Below are 19,707 nucleotides of genomic sequence, written 5' to 3' on the forward strand. Positions count from 1 at the left end.
AGTCAGTAAGTGGTGCTGGTGGTAACTGAAATGCTAATACTAACTTAGATGCTTGTTCTGGCTGCAGAGAATCACAGTAGCACCAAACCATCAACCCAGGACAGCAGAGGGTAGGGGAGGCTGCAACTGTTTTGGTGAAAGTGAAGGTTCTAGAAATAACAGTTAGGATTGCCTCAGCTCCTCCTGAGGGTCATGACAGGGACAGAGCTCCAGGGACCACAGTGAATACGTTGACATGACTTGGCAGGATAATGTAGAAAATGAGAAAGGCAGGGACAGAAATGACCAAGAAACCATGAAAAGATGCATTTGCCTTATAAAAAAGCCACAAATGCTTTCTGCACATTTGTATCGTTCTTTTTTAAATTACTATTTTATCCCTCCTCCTCTTCCTCTTCCTCTTCCTCCTCCTCCTCCTCCTCTTCCTCCTCCTTCTCCTCCTTCTCCTCCTTCTCCCGACTTTGAGATAGGCTGGCCTGGAACACACAGGTTTGCCTGCTTCTGCTTTCTGAGTGCTGGGGTTAAAGGTGTGAGCTATCAAGTCTTTTTTATTTATTATTATTTAGTGTGCATCTGTACATGAATCACATGTGAGTTCCTCAATCCGTGTGTGTCAGAGGACAACTCTGTGGAGTTGGTTCTCTCCGTCCACGCCTACATGGGTCCCAGGGTTTGAACTCAGGTCAGGATATAGCAAATGCCTGTACCCACTGAGCTGTCTCACCGGCCCTACTCATGTCGTTCTAAACACTGCTAATCTCTTTTGCTCTTATAACATGTCTTACTTCTGATTTTTAAATTTATTTCTTGATTTATGTATTTACTTATTTAGTTATGTGTGGGTGTGCACATGCATGTGCCCTTGCAATGCATCCAGACATCAATGTCAGGACAACGACCAGGACTCAGTTCTCTTCCTCTACCACGTGGGTCCCAGGAACCAAACTCAGATCATCAGAATTGGCAGCAGGTGCCTCCCCCTGCTGAGCCATCTGTCTGGCCCATTTATTTTTCTCTTTTGTTTTCTTAAGTATGTTATTTTAGTTGGGGTTTCTACTGCTGTGAAGAGACACCACAACCACAACAACTCTTATAAAGGAAAACATTTCATTAGGGCTGGCTTACAGTTTTAGAGGCTTAGTCCATCGTTGTCGTGGTGGGAACATGGTGACATGGTGCTGGAGAAGTTGAGTCCTACATTTGGATCTTCGGGGAGCAGAAGGAGACTCTGCCTGGCCGACCAGACTTGAGCTTAAAGACCTCAGATCCTGCCTCCACAGCAATGCACTTCCTCGAGGCCACACCTCCTAACAGCGCCATTCCCTATGGGCCAGGCATTGAAACATGTATCGTGAGGGCCCTTCCTATTCAGCACCACAGATATCAATCAGCCTGCATTCATGCTCATTATGAGGCAAGCTTGTCATGTCCTTTCCTGATACACCAGCTTCACTAACTGGTTACGGGCCCTTCTTCCATTCTCTGAGATTGTATAAGATCAAAACTAATGCTCCTTAAATAGCTCCTGTTAGTGCTTTTTTCTAAAGGAAATATTTCATCTACAGATGTAACTGCTTTGATAATCATAGGATAGTATGACATTATTCTTTCTTTGTAAATCAGTGCTTATTGTTATTTTTCTAGGAATTTGTGGTAACTTCCTATGAAATTTTTGCTTTTGCTAAAAAGAAAAAATCTATCTTGTTAGATGTAGGTACGTAAACATTTTGCGTGTTTATATAAAATATACTTATTCTTTCACTTTTAACATTCCTGTGCTCTGATACCTTAAAATCATCTAAAACTCTAAAAAGTATTCAATCTTGGAGATGGAGAGATGATTTACCATCTGACCGCCCTAGCAGAGGACTGGCGTTCGATTCCCAGCACTGGTATGGGTGTGGTGGATCTCAACTGTCCGTAGCTCGAGTCCCGAGGGATCAGTGCCATCTTCCAGCCTCAGGCAGGCACATTAGTGAATACAGTGATACACTGCAGCCAGAACATCGAAACACATTAAAATAAATAGATTTTTTAAAATGTTAATTCAATCTCTAGCCAGCTTTGGCGAGTAAGAATCTTAAATCTTAGGACTCAGAGGAGGAGGGAGGCAGGGGAATCAGGAAGATCTGGAGGTCAAGCCTTGTCCACAAAGTGAGTTCAAGTCCAGCCTGCAGTATGAGAGCAGTTTCCCAAAAAGAAGAAAAATGCACTCCAATTTTTCTTTATTATTTACGTAATTTTAAACATTTATTTGTTTATTGTGTATACATGTGTGAGGGCAATAAGGGATGGACAGGGTAATATGCTTAACATACAATATATGCCAGTAAAAAATAATTGAGGACAATCTTCTTTTTATTATTGAGAATTTTATACATGTATATAATGGGGTTTTGTTTTGTTTTAAGATAGGGTCTCATTATGTAGCATTGACTGGATGGAACTCATTATATAGACCAGGATGACCTCAAAATCACAGAGATCTTCCTCTGCCTCACAAGTGCTGGGATCAAAGACATGTACCACCACCTCCAGCCATTAAGATGTTTTGATCAAATTCACACCCCAGCTGGGCGTGGTGGCGTATGCCTTTAATCCCAGCACTTGGGAGGCAGAGGCAGGCAGATTTCTGAGTTCGAGGCCAGCCTGGTCTACAGAGTGAGTTCCAGGACAGCCAGGACTACACAGAGAAACCTTGTCTCCAAAAAAAAAAAAAAAAAAAAAATTCACACCTCGTCCCTGCTGCTACTTTCCCTTCCCCTCCCACGCCCTATTCATGTTTGTTTTGTGTGAGTTTGTCTGCATGAATGCGCACCACATGCACACAGTGCCCCGAGAGACTTGAGGAGTGTGCGCCACAGCTGTTGCCACCATGTGAGTGCTGAGAACTGAACCCAGATCCGCTGCAAGAACATGGTGCTTAACCTTCTCTCCAGACGTCCTTTTCTTTTCTAAAGCCCGCTGGTTGTACTTAGTGCCATCTGTGTGTGCATGGATCTAGGACCATCTACTGGAGTATGGGCAGCTTTTGGGGGCCACATCCCAGAAGAAAACTTATTCTTCTTCCCCCAGCAGCCATTATTAATTATTATTAATTCTTCTCAGTCAGGAAAGCATCATGAACTCCTCCCTGTGAGCTCCCAAGCCAGATGAGAAGTGGTAGAGCATTGCACTACCCAGACAACTCTCAGAAAGCACAGCGGGAGTGGAACTGATCCCTACTCAAATCAGGCTTGGGCCTACTCTGTTCCATAGAGACAAAGACCACGTCAGGATACAGCTACTTAGGCTGCTGTTTCCCTCATCAGAAAACTGGCTCCTCAGAAATCACATGATCAGCAGTTGCTAATCTGGCTGAAGCACTTTTTCCTTTGTCCTTTTTCCTTCCCTCCCCCCATGACTCAAGCCAGCCCCAAACAAGCTGTTCTCTGAAACAATACTCACAGCCCTCCGCATGTTCTCCAGCTCCCCCCACCCCCAACCCTGAGACTGCTGTGGGCAATGGCCAATTAGGGCCAGGGGACCCACTTCTCCTCAATCCATGCAGAAATTTTTGGCTTGTTTGATCATTTGCAGGTATGCAATCATATTCACTGTTTGTATTTGTAAACATACAGTCATATCTGCCAAATACTGTTTGTCTACAGACACCCACCTCTGCTGGCTGTTAGAGTCTTTTTACTTCCTCTTCTGCAAGGTCTCTGAGTCTTGAGACGAGGGGCTATGATACAGATGTTCCATTTAGAGCTAAGCACACCACGGTCTTACTCTCTGAACACTGACTAGCTGTAGATCTCTATATTGGCTGTTGTCTACCGCACAAGGAAGCGTCTCTGATAAGGTTGAGAGATAAACTAGTCTATGGGTATAAAGACAAGGACATAGAGGACAATGTAATACTACATTTAGCAAAATAATAGTATTAGGGTCTCCACTAGGTACTATGGCCTAACCAGTCGTGGGATTTGGCTCAGTTAACAATACCAGATATGAGTTCCATCATGTGGACTGGATTTTAAATCAAACCAGAAAGTGGTTGGTTACTCCCATAACATTTGTGCCACTATCACATGAGTGGGAACATTTTGCCAAGATAGTCATTGTAGTTCATGGAGTTCATGGCTAGATAAAAGTGCTTAATACCTTTCTCCCCGAGTAGAATAAGTAGAATATGGCACTATAAAAATCTATCCAGTAGAAATGAAGCTTTTTGGTTACTACCAGCTTGAGTTACATTCTGTGACTGAAGTGTGTGGTGTGTTCAGGGACTAGGTCTTACTATCAAGCTCTAGCAAGAGCGAGAGCAAGAGCCCTAGCCTGTAATGTTTAGAGGAATCCATGGTCCACAATAACCAGCAATATGAAAAGAGATAACCCATACCTAGCATTGGTCCTTTTATTTGATAGCCTACAGTGCCTGGGGAGGCATGCTCCTCTATTATAGGGTTAATTTAATTTAAACTCTCTTTTATATGTATATATTTTAGGAAGTTTTATACAATAGTAGGTTTCTATGAGGCATTTCCAGTGGTCTTTAGTGTTAGTCATCCTTCCTCATACGCCCCTTTATTCTACCCTCTCATATCCCAGCCCATTTAAGAAAACACACTTTTTAGTTAAGAATCATTTTCGGCTACTACAGAATCCTGGTTATAGAAATGATTCAAATTTTAGTGGAACGAAGGGTCTCCTGATAAAATGATTTAGAGTACTGGACCTGGGAAACAGCTCAGTAGGAAAAGTGGTATAAATCATGCGAGCCCAAGTTCTGCCCCCTGGACCCAAGTTTTTAAAAAGCCAGGCGTGACAGAATGTATTCCTGTGATCCCTACGCTAGATACACAGAGACAGGTGCATTCACGAGGTTCACTGGCCAACCATCCTAGGCTAATCAGTGGACTCCAGGTTCAGTGAGAGGACCCTGTTACCAGTGGTCAGCGTCTGAGCTGGGTGTTTCCAGGGTCTTGACCTCCTACCCAAAGAATTGAAAATAAGGGCACACATAGATTCACAAAAGAAGCAAGATAATTAAATTGTAAGGGAAGCAGTAAAGCAGATTATAGGGAGGTATAATGTCAAGATGGACGGCAGGCCATGTGAGTGCTCATGGACCTAACTCATGTTTGGAATTTTCTTTTATGATATGGGAGAGAAGGAGGAATTGATTACTAAGGGTATAGTTTGGGCAATTTATTTTGATTGATAGACTAGGCCATACATTTATTTTCCCTACTGTGCCTGTTCCTTCCCACAATGCGTCTGATTTTGGTCTCTCTCTCTCACATACACACTTATATACAAACACACACATACACACTCAAATAATACATTCACATTCACACACACACACACCGAGAGAGAGAGAGAGAGAGAGAGAGAGAGAGAGAGAGAGAGAGAATAATATACACAGAGAGGATAATAAATAAATAAATAAATGCAGAAGCCAGCCCATACCTCAACTTGGGGATATTTGAATCCTGAGATTAGGCCACAAAAACTTGGATTTTTATTTGTTTGTTTGTTAAATTTTGGTTTGCTTTTGCTTGTTTGTTTTGCTTTTGTTACAGTCTTCCTCTATAATTAATGGTGGCTTAGGACTCTCCACGATGGCCAGGCTGGCCTATAACTCAAAGAAATCCTCCTGCCTCAACTTCTCAAGTGCTGGGATTGTAGGTCTGTACCATCACACCCACTGGAAAGCTGCATTTCACATGGCTGTAGCATTTAATGTGGATGCCAGAAGTTCTGACTACGCTTTAAGTTTCACGGAGTAGATGTTGGCAGAGGATGTCAGTGAACTGGTGGGGACTGGACAGCCTAGCATGCAGCCTGCCAGTCTCACCTTCCCGGTGTCTTCAGTTCTCTCTGTAAACGTAATGACAGTGTGGGGAAGCCACGCACTCTTAGGATAGTACCCCAGCACACACAGGCTGGGATGCAACTCAGTAGGGAAAGAGCTGGCTTAGTATGTGTGAGGTCCTGGGTTTGATCCCAAGCACCACCCAACCAGATGCACTAGTCCATGCCTGTGCTCTCAGGACTAGGGAGGTGGAGACAGGAGGATGAAAAGTTCAAGGTCATCTTGAGCTACATAGTAAGTTTGAGGCCAGCCCAGGCTACCTGAGAACCCCTGTCTCACAATCAAAGTGAAACATAAAACACAAACAACAGAAAGCGCTCCAACCCACATTTACCTGCTGCTCCCAACTCACACATTTCCTACCCAGGGATGCTAATCGTAAAGCATTAGGTGTTTGCATTCGCCCTGGAGTCAACTGTAATAGGGATGCTTGCCCTCTGCATCCTCATAGATCTGAGCCCCTAAGGTCTGCAGGGGGTGGGGCAGGAACATCGGGAGAAGGAGGCTTCATTACCCTCAGACAAAGGCTTGCAGCAGATTCCTCCTATGCATTCAGCAGCCTGTATAGGATTAGTGTATACAGCATGTTTAGAAGGCCCCATGCTATATCCCATTGACCGCCAGTGTCAAAGGCATGAATGCCTTTTGCTGAGGCAAGGGGAGCTCTCTGAAACTATATTTTCTCTTTTTAAAGCAAGAGTCCCAGCAAGGCTGTTGGAGGTGCCCTAAAGGTCCACAAGGCATTGTTATCTGTCCCCTGAGCCATCTCTGGCTGGCTCGCTCCCCCTCCCTGACTCCTTTCCGACTTGCCTGTGTTGCCCCTAGACCATGGGCTCAGGGGCCTCTGGACAAAGCTGCTGACTCTGACCACAGCCTTTCTCTGGACCGTGTTCATTTGCATCAAGCTGCTGAGGGTGGAGGAGCTATATAGGCTCTGGGCCATTCACCAGAGGATTAGGCCTGGGCTGAGGGTGCAGCTGGAGAGGCCGCAGGGAAGGCCGGGTTCCGCTGTTGGTCATCATGCCCTACCTGCTGCCGGGATTCTTCTGTGACAGGGTGATCCGAGAAAGGGACAGGAGAAATGGAGAGGGCACTGTCTCACAACCTCTCAAGTTTGAGGGGCAGGATTTTGTCGTTCTCAAACAACAGTGTCTGGCTCAGAAGTGCCTCTTTGAAGACCGTGTCTTCCCAGCAGGTGTGCAGGCCCTTGGCTCCCATGAGCTGAGCCAGAAAGCCAAGATGAAGGCCATCACTTGGAAGAGGCCAAAGGTAGGGATAAAGGGGGCATGGAATCTGTAGACAGATGTTGGGGAACTGGGAGTAAAGTGGTCAGAGCGTGGGGCTGTGGATTCACCCCAACTCTGAGCAACTAGCTTATTAATGTCCCCCTTACCCATAAGCCCCAGCTCCAAATACCTAACTTCTTATGCTAGAAGCTAAGGATGTTGTTTTCTATTCCTGAACTGCGTGGCGAGGGTTAGGATGGCCTTTAGATCCCTGAGATTATATTTAAGAGTGCCAATGCATTGATTTAAATTCCCATAAGATTCGTAGGTAGAATCAGCTCGGTTCTTCCCGAGACCAGGAGTTTGGGGAGGGAAGAGTGGAGTGGTGAAGAGAACAGAGGCTTGAAGTTTCAGGTCCACAGAAGGGATGGACAGTGAATTGACAGGAGGCTGGAGGCGAGCCTTAGCCTTCTGGACGAAGCTGGTTCATTAGCATGGTGTCAAGTCTGCTTAAACAGAAAAGTCCCCGCTGACCAGCCAGACAGTTGATCCAGGCTGCCCTATCAAGGGGCATCCTAGGAGCCCCAGCATGGCAGCAGGAGGACGTCAAAGCCCTTCTTCCTGCAAGGCGGTGCCTATAGCTGCAAGGGAGCCTGCTATATTTAGAGCTGGCAAGGAGTGTGCGTGTGCGTGTGCGTGAGTGTGTGTGTGTGTGTGTGTGTGTGTGTGTGTGTGTGTGTGTGAAAACCCAGAACATCTGCAAGGCACATTCTTTACTGTATATGCAATTTTTAATTAGTTAAATTACTTTTTAAATTTTTAATTAAATTTTAAATTAATTTTACAATTACAGGATTACATAAAAACTGTAAAGATAGCGCTGGGCTCCCATGTGTAGTCCCTCTTACCTGTGCTTTTCACTCTCTGCAGTTTTTGCTGACCTGTAGTCAACTGGGGTGCGAAAATACTAAATGGGAAATTCTTGAAATACTTCAGAAGTTTTAAATAACCTCCACTATTGTACATTGTTTTAATTATTCTATTTTATTGTAGTATTAGTCATCTCTCATTGATTTATGAGTTAAACTATTGGTGTGTGTATAGGAAGGAGTCTAATGATCTATATGGGCATTGGTCATAACCACAGTTTCAGATTCCTGGGGGTCTTGGGATATACCCCACAAGTAAGGAGACCGCTACCTTTAGTCCAGTTTTCCTTGTTATATCATGACCTGTACCTCGGCGATCAGTAAGATTGATTTGTTATTGAAAACAAAGTCCACACGTTATTTCCTTAGGGTTCTTCCTCTGTCTTTTTATGTTCCAAGACTCCTCCCTTGTATTCACTTATGTGTCTTGTGTCCTTAGCCTCCCCTCTCAAGTTTTCCTGGTTTCCAATGAGCTGTGCACTTTCACAGAGCACTAATCAGGTATTTTGTAAAACACCTCTCATGGCATCTCTCTCGAATTTTCTTCCGAGTAGGCTGAACTTATGGATTTGTTTGGGTTTTTTTATATATAATTTTTTATTTATTTTAAAGTAGCTGAGTATTTAAGTATGTGTATACCACATGCAGTGCTCATGGTGGCCACTGGATGGCACTGGAGCCCTTATAACTGACCATTACAGACCAACTGAGCTACAGACCATTGGAAGGCAGGTGCTCAACAAAGGCTGAGCCATCTCTCCAGCCCTGGGCTTATGTGCTTTGAGGAGGCTGATCGCAGAGGTCAGGCACAGACTGTAAAATGCCTCCTCACTGCTCACATTGACTACTTTGATATGTTGCACTGCTTTGGGTGCAGAAAGTCTTATAATTCTGCATGAGAGGTCTGTGTACTCTGTGTGTCTCTGTGTAGCCCTTTATACCAATACTGACTTATGCCTATTCATTGCCAGGAGAGCTATGGTATGATATGGATGTGCCTTTCTATGTAGTAGGATGGAGACAACCTTGAGTGTGAGGGCAGAGCTCAGCTCACTTGGGAGAATTGTGTAGTTGTGAGGAAGGAGAAAGACAGTGAGACAGAAAGACAGAGGACATGTCTAATTAGGGTTTCTATTGCTGTGATGAAACACCATGACCAAGACAACTTGGGCAGCAAAGTGTTTATTTCAGGTCACACTTCCAGGTAAGGAACGGCCCATCACTGAGGGAACTCAGGGCAGAAACTCAAACAGAGCAGGAACCTGGAGGCAGGAGATGATGCAGAGGCCATGGAGGGGTGCTGCTTACTGGCTTGCTCTTCATGGCTTGCTCAGCCAGCTTTCTTATAGAACCCAGTATCATCAGCCCAGCGATGGCCCCACCCACGATGGTCTGGGCCCTCCCCCCTCAATCACTAATTTAGAAAATGCCCTACAATCACATCTTATGGAGGCATTTTTCTCAGTTGAGGCTCCCTCCTTTCAGATAACTTTACTGTGTCAAGCTGACATAAAACTAGCTAGCACAGAACACTTCACAGGAATAACAAGGTTTCTTGAAGCTGTGAAGAACAACATTAAAAATCAAAACACTGAATCTTTAATGAGTTTAAAAGTTTTTTAAAAAATTGCCGGGTGTGGTGGTGCACGCCTCCTTTAATCCCAGCACTCGGGAGGCAGAGGCAGGCGGATTTCTGAGTTCAAGGCCAGCCTGGTCTACAGAGTGAGTTCCAGGACAGCCAGGGCTACACAGAGAAACCCTGTCTCGAAAAACAAACAAACAAAACAAAAACAAAAAAATTTAAAACGAAGCAGACACTGAATGAAATCAAGAGTGCTGTCTGTTGGCTGCTGATGGGCGTGACTTAGCCCATGGGCTTGGAAACTGCAGCTGCCACCATTGCTGCTGTGGGTGTGTTTGCCCCTTCCAACTGGGGAGGGGGGAAGAGGTGAGGCTCTCGTGGGGTTTACAGTCTGCTTCCGCAACTGCCAAGGCCTGTGTCCGGATTTCTAAAAAGGGAAGATTGTTCTCCTCCTCCTCCTCCTCCTCCTCCTCCTCCTCCTCCTCCTCCTCCTGCTCCTCCTCCTCCTCCTCCTCCTGCTCCTCCTCCTCCTCCTCTTCCATCCTGTGCCCCAGTTTACAGAAAACAAAGCCATAAGTTCTGCAGCCTCTTGCCCGTCCCCCCTCTCAAAGAACATTCTACCCAGTACGTGGTATGGAAAGAAGAGGGGACAGCTTTGAGGCTCTTACCTCCTCTGACCCTCAGATGTTTATTGTTCATTTTGAGACAGAGTCTCCCAATGAAGCCCGGGCTGACCTTGAACTAGCCATGCTCCTGCCTCAGCTCCTCCAGTGCTGGGATTACAGCTGTGCACCAATACACCAACTTCTGAGCTTCAGCTTTCTGGTTTCAAAAGAAGAGCGCTGGCTCTCCTCTTGGATGGCTGTGGAGGCCGGGGAGGGGGACAGTGAGTGTAAATCTTTGGCCCCCAGTGCAGTAGGCCATCAGCTCAGCCAGGACTCCTACAATGGTGTTACAATGGTTGTTTCTGTTTTGATTTCACAGGAAATTTGTGAGAATCCCCGGTTTATCATTGGTGGAGCCAACAGGACTGACATCTGCCAAGGAGATCTAGGTAGGAAAAATCCTCTATGTCCTACCAGGTGACCCAGGGTTAGTTAACCTGAGAGATCTCTATTCAGGATGGGAAGGGATAAATTCTGGTTTCTCTTTTAGTGCATCTCCTAATATTTTAAAATAATTTTTATTTATTTATTTAGTGAGTGAGTGTGTCTGTCTGTCTGTCTGTCTGTGTGCACATACCATGGCCTATACCTGTGAAGGTCAAAGGACACCTTGTGGGGGCCAGGTTTTTCCTTCTTCCGTGTGGCATCTGGAGGTCAGTCTCAGGTCCTCAGATCAGGCATCTCCACACTAAAGGAAGTCTTTTGGCAGAGGCGGCGTCTGCCATGTAGAGGAGAGGACAAGGTTCTGTCACCTTGTCGTCTGGACTGTTCTGAGTCCCTTCCTCTCCTCCACCTTTTGTTCTGGAAGCATCCTCCCTAGGCAGACTGTAGGAGAGCTCTGTGAAGAGAAACTGGAGAGAACATTAAAGGACTATTTAAAACTTGACCCAAAAAAAGCAGGAACAACTGAAAAATACCTATCACTTTGTTCCAGAAAGGGAGGCTGAGAACACCTCAGGTACAGTGGCTTCTGGCATCTGAGGGACACTGCCTGGAGGGTGTGGACAAATTAATCCCTGAGCCCTCAAACCAATACACTGCTTCTGAGCTGAGTCAAGGCAGGGAGATAGGGGGTTTGGGTGGTTACAAGCCTCTCTTCCCACCAGCAGTGTGGCAGCTAGCCTGTGCCCCCAGTAGAGCTATGGAATTGTCAGGGTACCAGGCATGTCCCTTTGGCAGCCTTAGTGACCTGTGTAGAATGGTTCTGTGGCAGCTAGCTGCCCAACACCCCTGCCTTCTGACACACGTCTGCTTAGCTGATGGTTCTCTAATACTGTTTTCCGTGATGCCAGAAGGGGAAATGGGCTCACCCTACAAAGACAGAGGACAGCCATAATTACCACTGTTGTCTCTACTGAGACCATAGAAGGAAGTGACTTATTTATTTATTTATTTACAATGTAAAAAGCAAGAGGAATTTATTGTTCCAACATGTTGCGGTTGCCCTGCACATGGAGAGAGAGAATGACCAGGAAGTGTTTTATTAAAGGAGGAATCCATTGCCTAACTTAGGAAAGCCTGTCTTGAGAGAATGAGTTACCCGGTCCTCGTGCTGCTCGTGCCGTTGAGGAGCTCCTGTCCCTGACAGTCTCCTTGCTTGAGCTCACACCTACTTGAGGGCAGGCAGGAAGCAGGGCAGTGGGCATCCCGAGTCATTAGCTATGGGGAGCTTCTTACTGGGGCTGGCAGGGCTCTTCTGAGAGGGGAAGCCCCCATCTGACTACCTGGGTCTGTTTTTGCTTGCAGGGGACTGCTGGTTTCTTGCAGCCATCGCCTGCCTGACCCTGAATGAGCGGCTGCTTTTCCGAGTTATACCCCATGATCAAAGTTTCACTGAAAACTACGCAGGGATCTTCCACTTCCAGGTGAGGAAATGGGGGTGTGGTTGAGACAGCAGCCATACCTCAGTTAAAGATAACCTCAGAGAAGGCACCAAAATGTTCCGTGCTGTAGTAAGGAGGTGACCTTCTCTTGTCTGTAGTCTGTCTGGTGTCTGTGTCTCTCTCTGTGTGTGTGTGTGTGTGTGTGTGTGTGTGTGTGTGTGTGTGTGTGTGTGTGACCCATCTGTCCTTGTTGCCTGTGTATCTAATGAATGTATGTGTTTGCTGTCATGTCTGTGTTTTTTCTCATCTGTGCCTGTGTCATATGTCTGTTGCCTAGTTGTATGTGTGTGTGTGTGTCTGTCTGTCTGTCTGTCTGTCTGAATCTGTGCCTAACAGAGGGCTTTGGTTTGTATTCATTGAACAGTACAGAAATTCTTTGCAGAAATCTTGAACAGATTTTTACAAGGAAAGAAATCACTTTATTGACCTCAAATCACCCAGAGAATCAAAAGCACAAACCCACAGACATATTATCAACTTACATCCACGTGTGGCTTCCAAAATGGGGTAGTTGTTGCGTACCGTTGCTTCCAACCTCTTGGCTGTTTTCAGGAAATTATTACCACAGCGTGCATAATCTTAGGTCATGGTAATAGTAAAGTACATAACTTGAGATTAAAGCTGTGTGTTTAGCTTAGGTTATAAAGGCTGATTACTTGGGAAATCGAAAGCATAATGAGGTTGGCTGCTCTGTTCTCTGAAAGGCCCATTAAACTTCCCCAGGCTGAGTGCAGAGAGGCCAGCAGGCTAAGTACATAGCCCTAAATGATCTCAAGGCATATTATTAACTTGGCTGCAAGGTCCCGGAAACGTTCAGTCTCTTCTGAGTCAAGAGATATTTTCAGACAAGTATAGCACCACCCAGCCACAGTCTGGCCACCCTGGGTCTCCCGGCCTTGACTTCCCAGCTGGCTCAGGAAAGGTTCTACACACCTACCTGTGGGCAATGACCCACTTACAGCTACAAGCTTGCAAAGAAGCAGGTGTTTATCTGTGCCCTCCAACTTACATACTTTCCACTGTGCCCCAGAAAGGGGGAGAGAAAGTCATCCAGGCTGCTGGCTTGAGTGCCTATTCTTGTCCTCCAGCTGGCTGGCTGCTATGTTATTGCCTGAAGCCCCCCCCCCTCAAACAGGTTCTTAAGATGCTCAGCCTGAAAGTGTTGGATTTTTTTTTTCTGTGATCCCTGGCTCATGACCCTGTACCCTTGACAGAGGAGTCTATTTACCTTCCTACTGCTATCACTTACCTTTCTAGGTCTTACCAGAAAATTCTGGTCTTCTGGGCATTTAGTGGCTGGTTTGACCCAGCCCTGAAAGTATTGGTTCTAGAATTAATTTATCCATTAGAATTTTTCTGGGCACTGATCATCTTGATGCAGAGACAAATTCTGGGTTGGATCAGAACAGATCTGAGACCTGCATGTGGGGCTCTGGAACTTTCTGTGGTTCTGAGCAGCGTGCCTCTGGCCCTGAAACTTCCTAGTGTCGAGAATGACTCAAACTGATCAGCTGACATCCCACTCCTATGGTACCTCAGCATATCCAGTGCACTCCCCTTTTCCATTTTAGCCATCAATCAATAAATAAATCAGTTGGGTGTGGTGGCACAGACCTATAATGCCAGCACTCAGGAGGCAGAGACAGGAAGATCAAGATAAGTTCGAGGCTAGCCTGGGTACCTAGTAAAAACAAGTTGTTTATCTGTGACCCCTGACTTCTCATCCTTGACGATGTGCCATGGGAAGGGAGGGAGGAAGGCATACTGCCTGCTGACCTGTGTGCCTCAAACACAATAGAAAGGAAGGGAGGAGGGGAGGGGAGGAAAGAAGAAAATGGGATAAAGAGAAATACTTTAGTTAGCCCTACAGCTTTCCTTAATCATGAGTTCTCAATCCTGGGCGGGCACTGGAATCACTTGGGATACACGAATGTATTTAAACTAGGTCTGTCCCAGACCTATGGGCAAGGGAGAAAAGTCTCAAACCCTAAGATATTCAGAGGACCTACTATGTCTAGAACTGGGCTGGGCTTTTGACAGACACTAAGGGATATGCAGTTTCCTGTTTTGCAGAAGTTCATGGCCTAGTTAGAGATAGATTTACACACTCAAAAGCCAGACTAGAATGAACAAGCTTCAGGATGCAAAGCCCAGGAAATGGTAGGGTTTTGGCTCAGAGTCCTATAGGATGTGGGATCAGGTAAGGGAGTGCACAGGGGTGACTGGGCTTCTTTCTTCTTGCAGTTCTGGCGCTATGGAGACTGGGTAGATGTGGTCATTGACGACTGTCTGCCAACATACAACAATCAGCTGGTTTTCACCAAATCCAACCACCGCAATGAGTTCTGGAGTGCTCTCCTTGAGAAGGCTTATGCCAAGTAAGGCAACATTTAGGATGGGAAACATTTAGGACTACAGGGGTGGGGGATATGGATTTCAAGATTCAGCCAAAGTCTCCTTCACATGGGGCTAGGCATGTGAATGCATGCTCATGTGGATTGTGGGAGTCCAGTAAAGAGCCCGAGTCAGCTTGAGATCAGGACTGGGCAGTAGGAGCCCTATCTGAAAAACATAAAAGCAAAAAGATATAAAGATGTGTGCAGTAAGTCTTCAGCTTCCTACAGTCAGCTCTTTGATCCTGCCTTCATCATGGTGTTTCAAGTCTTCTTCATCAGCTCATTGCTTCTCTGGAGTTCAGCTCCTAGGATCTTACTTGCTTAAAACCATATACTTGTAGCACATTCATAAGACCAGGTTGTCTCTTACCTTAGCCCTCCACCTCCGCCACTAGATTTAGCAGATAGTGGAAGAGGGCTGTGGGAAATGGGGACCGTCATGACAATGCTTCTGGCCCTCTCTGGCCTAGAGTTAACTCAGCTTGTCATACTTCCTGGAACTCCTAGACTCCAGACTGCCTTTTGTCCTCTCTCCAAGGCTCCATGGCTCCTATGAAGCTCTGAAAGGTGGGAATACCACAGAAGCCATGGAGGACTTCACAGGAGGGGTGACAGAGTTTTTTGAGATCAAGGATGCTCCGAGTGACATGTACAAGATTATGAGGAAAGCTATCGAGAGAGGCTCCCTCATGGGCTGCTCCATTGACGTAAGTGTGATTCCAGGGAGGCCCTTCACTCAGCTAACAACAACACACAGCTTCCTCCTGAGATGGGGTGGATGCTGTAAAAGCAAGAGCCACATTGGTGAGATGGCTCGCTGGTAATGACACTTGTTACTAAACCTGAGGACCTAAGTTTGATCTGGAATCCACATGGTAGAAAGACAATGGACTCCCGAAACCTGTTGTCTGACTTCTGCATGCACTTCCTCCCCACACTAAATAAACAAAAATTTTTAAAAGAAACTACCAGTAGTTCCAGCAATTGAAAAGTTGAATCCAACCTGATTTGATTAGTGAGGTCCTGCTTCTAAAAACAAAGAACATGGATGATGGTTAACTTTAAAATTGACAGTTTTTCGGTGGGAATGTGTCCCTGAAGGTGGGGTGCTTTCCAAGAAAAAGAATGAGCCATGACACTCCAAACATTAGAATTCTGGTAGCAATAGACCAGAGGCCCCACTGATTGGCCTCTCTTGTCCAGACTGCTCAGCACAAGCGTGCCCCACAAGCCAACCACATCGCTGGCTATGGATCTTTGCCCTTAGAAAGTTCTGTAGTCGCTGAGTTTTGACATCACCTCAGTCCTTGGACTCTGTGCTGCAGTCTGGATGATCTCTCTGACCCTCTCTCAGGGTACCAAGATCATATGAACTGAGACAGGAACAAGGAGAGGACCCACCATGGCCTGGTTTCCCCAAGAGCTGCTTTGGGAATAGTAGTCTGGGGTGGGGCAAGCCACCTCCTGCCTCTTTCTCTCCCAGCACTCCCTGTGGGTAGGAAGGCTTGGTTGTCACCACATGGGAGAACTCTCCTGTCCTGTCATTGTCTTGTATCTTTTCTGCATTTACGCTCTGTTGATGTCTTTCTCCTCTTTTGCTTTGCCTGTCGCTCCCCCTTCCCTTCCCGCCCTCCCTTGTTTGCACTCTTTCTTTCCTGGGTTCTCTACTTTCCTTCCCATTGGGCCTCAGGATGGCACGAACATGACTTATGGAACCTCTCCTTCTGGTCTGAACATGGGGGAGTTGATTGCACGGATGGTGAGAAATATGGATAACTCGCTGCTCAGAGACTCAGACCTGGACCCCAGGGGCTCAGATGACAGACCGTCACGGGTGTGTACATCTCCAAATGTCGAGACTGACTAGCGCCCCCAGATCTGCATGGCCCATCCTTCTGAAGTCAGTGCCAACAGAATAGATTCCCTCCATTTTGGTAACTCTCCTCTAAGGAACACAGGGCTTCAGTGCTATGTAGTGCTTGCATCCTCCTGTTTGAACGGCCCATGTGCTTCCTGAAGGACTGAGCCAGACAGAAAAGCACAGAGGAAAAGTTAGTCTATATTTTCTCATCTAAAGATAACTGCCCAGGGTTTGGTATATGGTCCTTCTGGGCACAAGCTTAAACTATATATTTTTTAAAATTGTATCTTAGTATATGTTACATCTTTACAGCCTGTTTTTTGTTGTTGTTGAGTTTTTTGGTCCTCCCCCCCCCCCACCAGCAAGACAGGGTTTTTCTGTGTAGCCCTGGCTGTCCTGGAACTTACTCTGTAGACCAGGCTGTCCTCGAACTCAGAAATTCGCCTGCCTCTGCCTCCCAAGTGCTGGGATTAAAGGTGTGTGCCACCACTGCCCGGCAAGGTTCATATTTTTAAAATGCAACTAAGTATTCTTTTTATATCATTTTAGTAGCTGTACAATATTCTAGTGTACAAATATATTATAATTTACTTACTAACACTCTATTATTGAAGAGTTAGAGGGTTTTTTTAAAGTCTGTTTTTCAAAAGTGCTGTAATAAGCATAAAGACAGTTTTGTATACACCCATAATGGTTTCTATAGGAGAGTCTCAAGAAGAAAACTGCTGGTCAAAATGATAGGCCGTGTAGCGCGCCAAAAGCCATCTCAGGCAGCCTCTGAGCTATAGCTGAGCGGATTAGTGAGTGCCCTGCCCTAATCTGAGTCAGATGAATGAAATCGAAGACACTAAGATGAAAAAAGTTCCAGACTCACCTACACCTGTCACCCTGAAGGCGGCTTCAGGAATTCACCTCCATGTGGCTCCCAGAAGCTTCCCCAAAGCTGTTGTTACTGGGCCAGCGGATGCTGAGATGCCTGTCGAGAGCTCAGAGGGCGTTGGTGGTCTATCTACCCTTGTGCCGAGGAACCCTCAAGAACTAGAACTTGAACATCTTTGCCCCTGAATTCAGGCATAGTCCTGTCACAGCAGGGAACCGCCCCGTATGTATTGCCAGCATTGGGAGTCTTGACTTCCATGTTCTAGTAAGTGTGAGAGAGGTGAAGTGACAGCAAGAGAACTCTCTTTCTCAAATCCTTCTTTGGGGAATAGTCAACTCTAGATGGGCTCAGAGGAAGGCACAGACCCCAGATGTCCCCCTCTCCTCTGCTGAGGAAGTCTAGAATGGAGGGGAAATTCTTTTACTTACCTCCTATTCCAGGACTCACCTTGATCTCTGGCCATCAGGGCAGCAAGATCAGCTAGGAGGAGTAGGGCAGCATCTTCCTGTTGCTCTTGAAAAACCAGCGAGGGTCTGACCCTGGCCATAAGGCATAAGGTCAAGGAAGAGAGTCATCTTTAGTCTGAGATAACTCAGAAAAGGACCAGCATGAACCCTTGTCTCCAATCAGCAGAACTTCTGCCCTCCTTCACCCCAACTCCTGACAAGCTGTCTGGTTATTTCTCTACAGACAATTGTTCCAGTGCAGTATGAAACAAGAATGGCCTGTGGGTTGGTGAAAGGGCATGCCTATTCAGTCACTGGGCTGGAGGAGGTGAGTCTGTTGGAGCTTGGTGGGGCCTGGAAACCCCTGAGCTGACCTGCTAATGTCAGGACTTAACTTTCTGTGCCTCTCTCATGACCCAGAGAACTTGCCAGTCAGGTCCAAGCTGGGTTCCTGAGGGCAGAAGGGACCTATGGGACTGACTTGAGGTAGACCTGGCCGCTAATCTTCTGGGTTCAGCTGTGTGTCTAGTGAATGTACACACTTATGTATTTGTGCCTGTGGAGGCAAGGGGTCAGTATTGGGTGTTCCTTGGTGATTCATCTTATTTTGAGACGGTGCCTCTCACTGAGCCTGGACCTTACCAATTGGTTAGGTTGGTTGGTCAATGAGCTCCAGGGATCCGCCCTCCCTGTGCTGGGGTTACAGATATACTTTGCTGTGGCATCTTTTTTACATGGGTGTTGGGGATCCAAACTTGGGTCTCTATTCTTGACCAGCAGGTATTTCATCAGCTGAGTGGTTCCCTGGCCCTTCCCTTTGCTTTTAATGCTGAAGACTGGGATTTTTCTAGTTGTTTCCAAGGAACAACTAGAAACACAGCTTTTGGCCTACAAAGTTGAGCTTGTGTACTGCCTTGTTTCCTGTTCACTCGTGTCCATTTTGCTTCCTGTGGGGTTTCTGAAGTGTCCTGGGTCATTTCCCAAGCAGGATCATTGTGAGGCTGTAGCATGCAGTTGGACAGGTTATGTCCTGAAAAAAAAAGTGGCCTAAGAGGCTGAGTCTGCATCCCCCAGGGCACATGACTGGAGAATGGGGCATCTTTTTCTAACTGATCTGTTAAGGGGAGGCATCTGTCTGTAGTTTATCTATGAGGGGCCTGCTTTAAATCACCCACAGAAAGGTGTAGTGAAGGGTCTCAGTAGAAGCACTTACTGCGCAAGTCTGAAGACTCAAGTCCAAACCTGGGACCCAGAGCAGAAGGAGAGGACTGACTCCAGGAAGTTGTCCTCTATTGTGCACATGTGCACTGAGACACATGCACACCCACCCTCACATCACACACATACACACATGTGCACACACACATGCACACACACACACACACTGAATAAAAATAAGGGCAGGAGAGGTGGCTCTGCAGTTAAAAGCATTTATTGTTCTTCCAGAGGACCTGGGTTTGGGTCCCAGCACCATCAGGTAACTCTAGTTCCAGGAGCTCTGAGAACCTCTGGCTGCCTGCTCGGGCACTTGCAGGCATATGGTGCACATAAACTCACATGGGCAGACATACATCCACATAAGTAAAAAGAATAAAGCCTAACAAAATACTTAATATGTTTCTAAAGCCTCATCATAAATGTTTATCCCCTTCCACCAGTACATACCATGGCCAGATGCCTCACCCTGTCAGCAAGCTTCTGGTTTGTCCACCTGGCCAGGGCCAGGCAGGCAGCCTTTATACTGGATTCTCACAACTTCTACCCAGCCCTCATACCAAATCAGATGCCCCATCTTTCCAAACTTGCTTGAGCTTCCAAGTTGTGTCTCTTTGCCTCAGGCCCTGTTCAAAGGTGAGAAGGTGAAGTTGGTGCGGCTGCGGAACCCCTGGGGCCAGGTGGAGTGGAACGGCTCTTGGAGTGATGGGTGAGGCAGTCCACGGTCAACAGAGCTTGGGGCCACACTGGGGTGGGTACCA

General features: G+C 46.4%; 1 protein-coding gene across 3 annotated transcripts in view; it reads left to right on the forward strand.

The window, feature by feature from the left end:
* Capn3 (calpain 3) overlaps positions 1 to 19,707 on the forward strand; it is a 41,327-nt gene that overhangs the window by 6,506 nt on the left and 15,114 nt on the right. The window contains exons 2-8 of one of the 3 annotated variants that reach the window (NM_007601.3): positions 10,585 to 10,654; positions 12,012 to 12,130; positions 14,393 to 14,526; positions 15,083 to 15,251; positions 16,235 to 16,378; positions 17,976 to 18,059; positions 19,570 to 19,655. In NM_007601.3, coding sequence (NP_031627.2) covers positions 10,585 to 10,654; positions 12,012 to 12,130; positions 14,393 to 14,526; positions 15,083 to 15,251; positions 16,235 to 16,378; positions 17,976 to 18,059; positions 19,570 to 19,655 — 806 coding nt within the window. Of the gene's footprint in view, positions 1 to 6,810; positions 7,133 to 10,584; positions 10,655 to 12,011; positions 12,131 to 14,392; positions 14,527 to 15,082; positions 15,252 to 16,234; positions 16,379 to 17,975; positions 18,060 to 19,569; positions 19,656 to 19,707 lie in introns of those variants that run through there. The other 2 variants (NM_001109761.2, NM_001177799.1) reach the window with 2 other exon arrangements.

The sequence above is a fragment of the Mus musculus genome, chromosome 2 (genome assembly GCF_000001635.26).
Source record: "Mus musculus strain C57BL/6J chromosome 2, GRCm38.p6 C57BL/6J".
NCBI classification, from domain to species: Eukaryota; Metazoa; Chordata; class Mammalia; order Rodentia; family Muridae; genus Mus; species Mus musculus.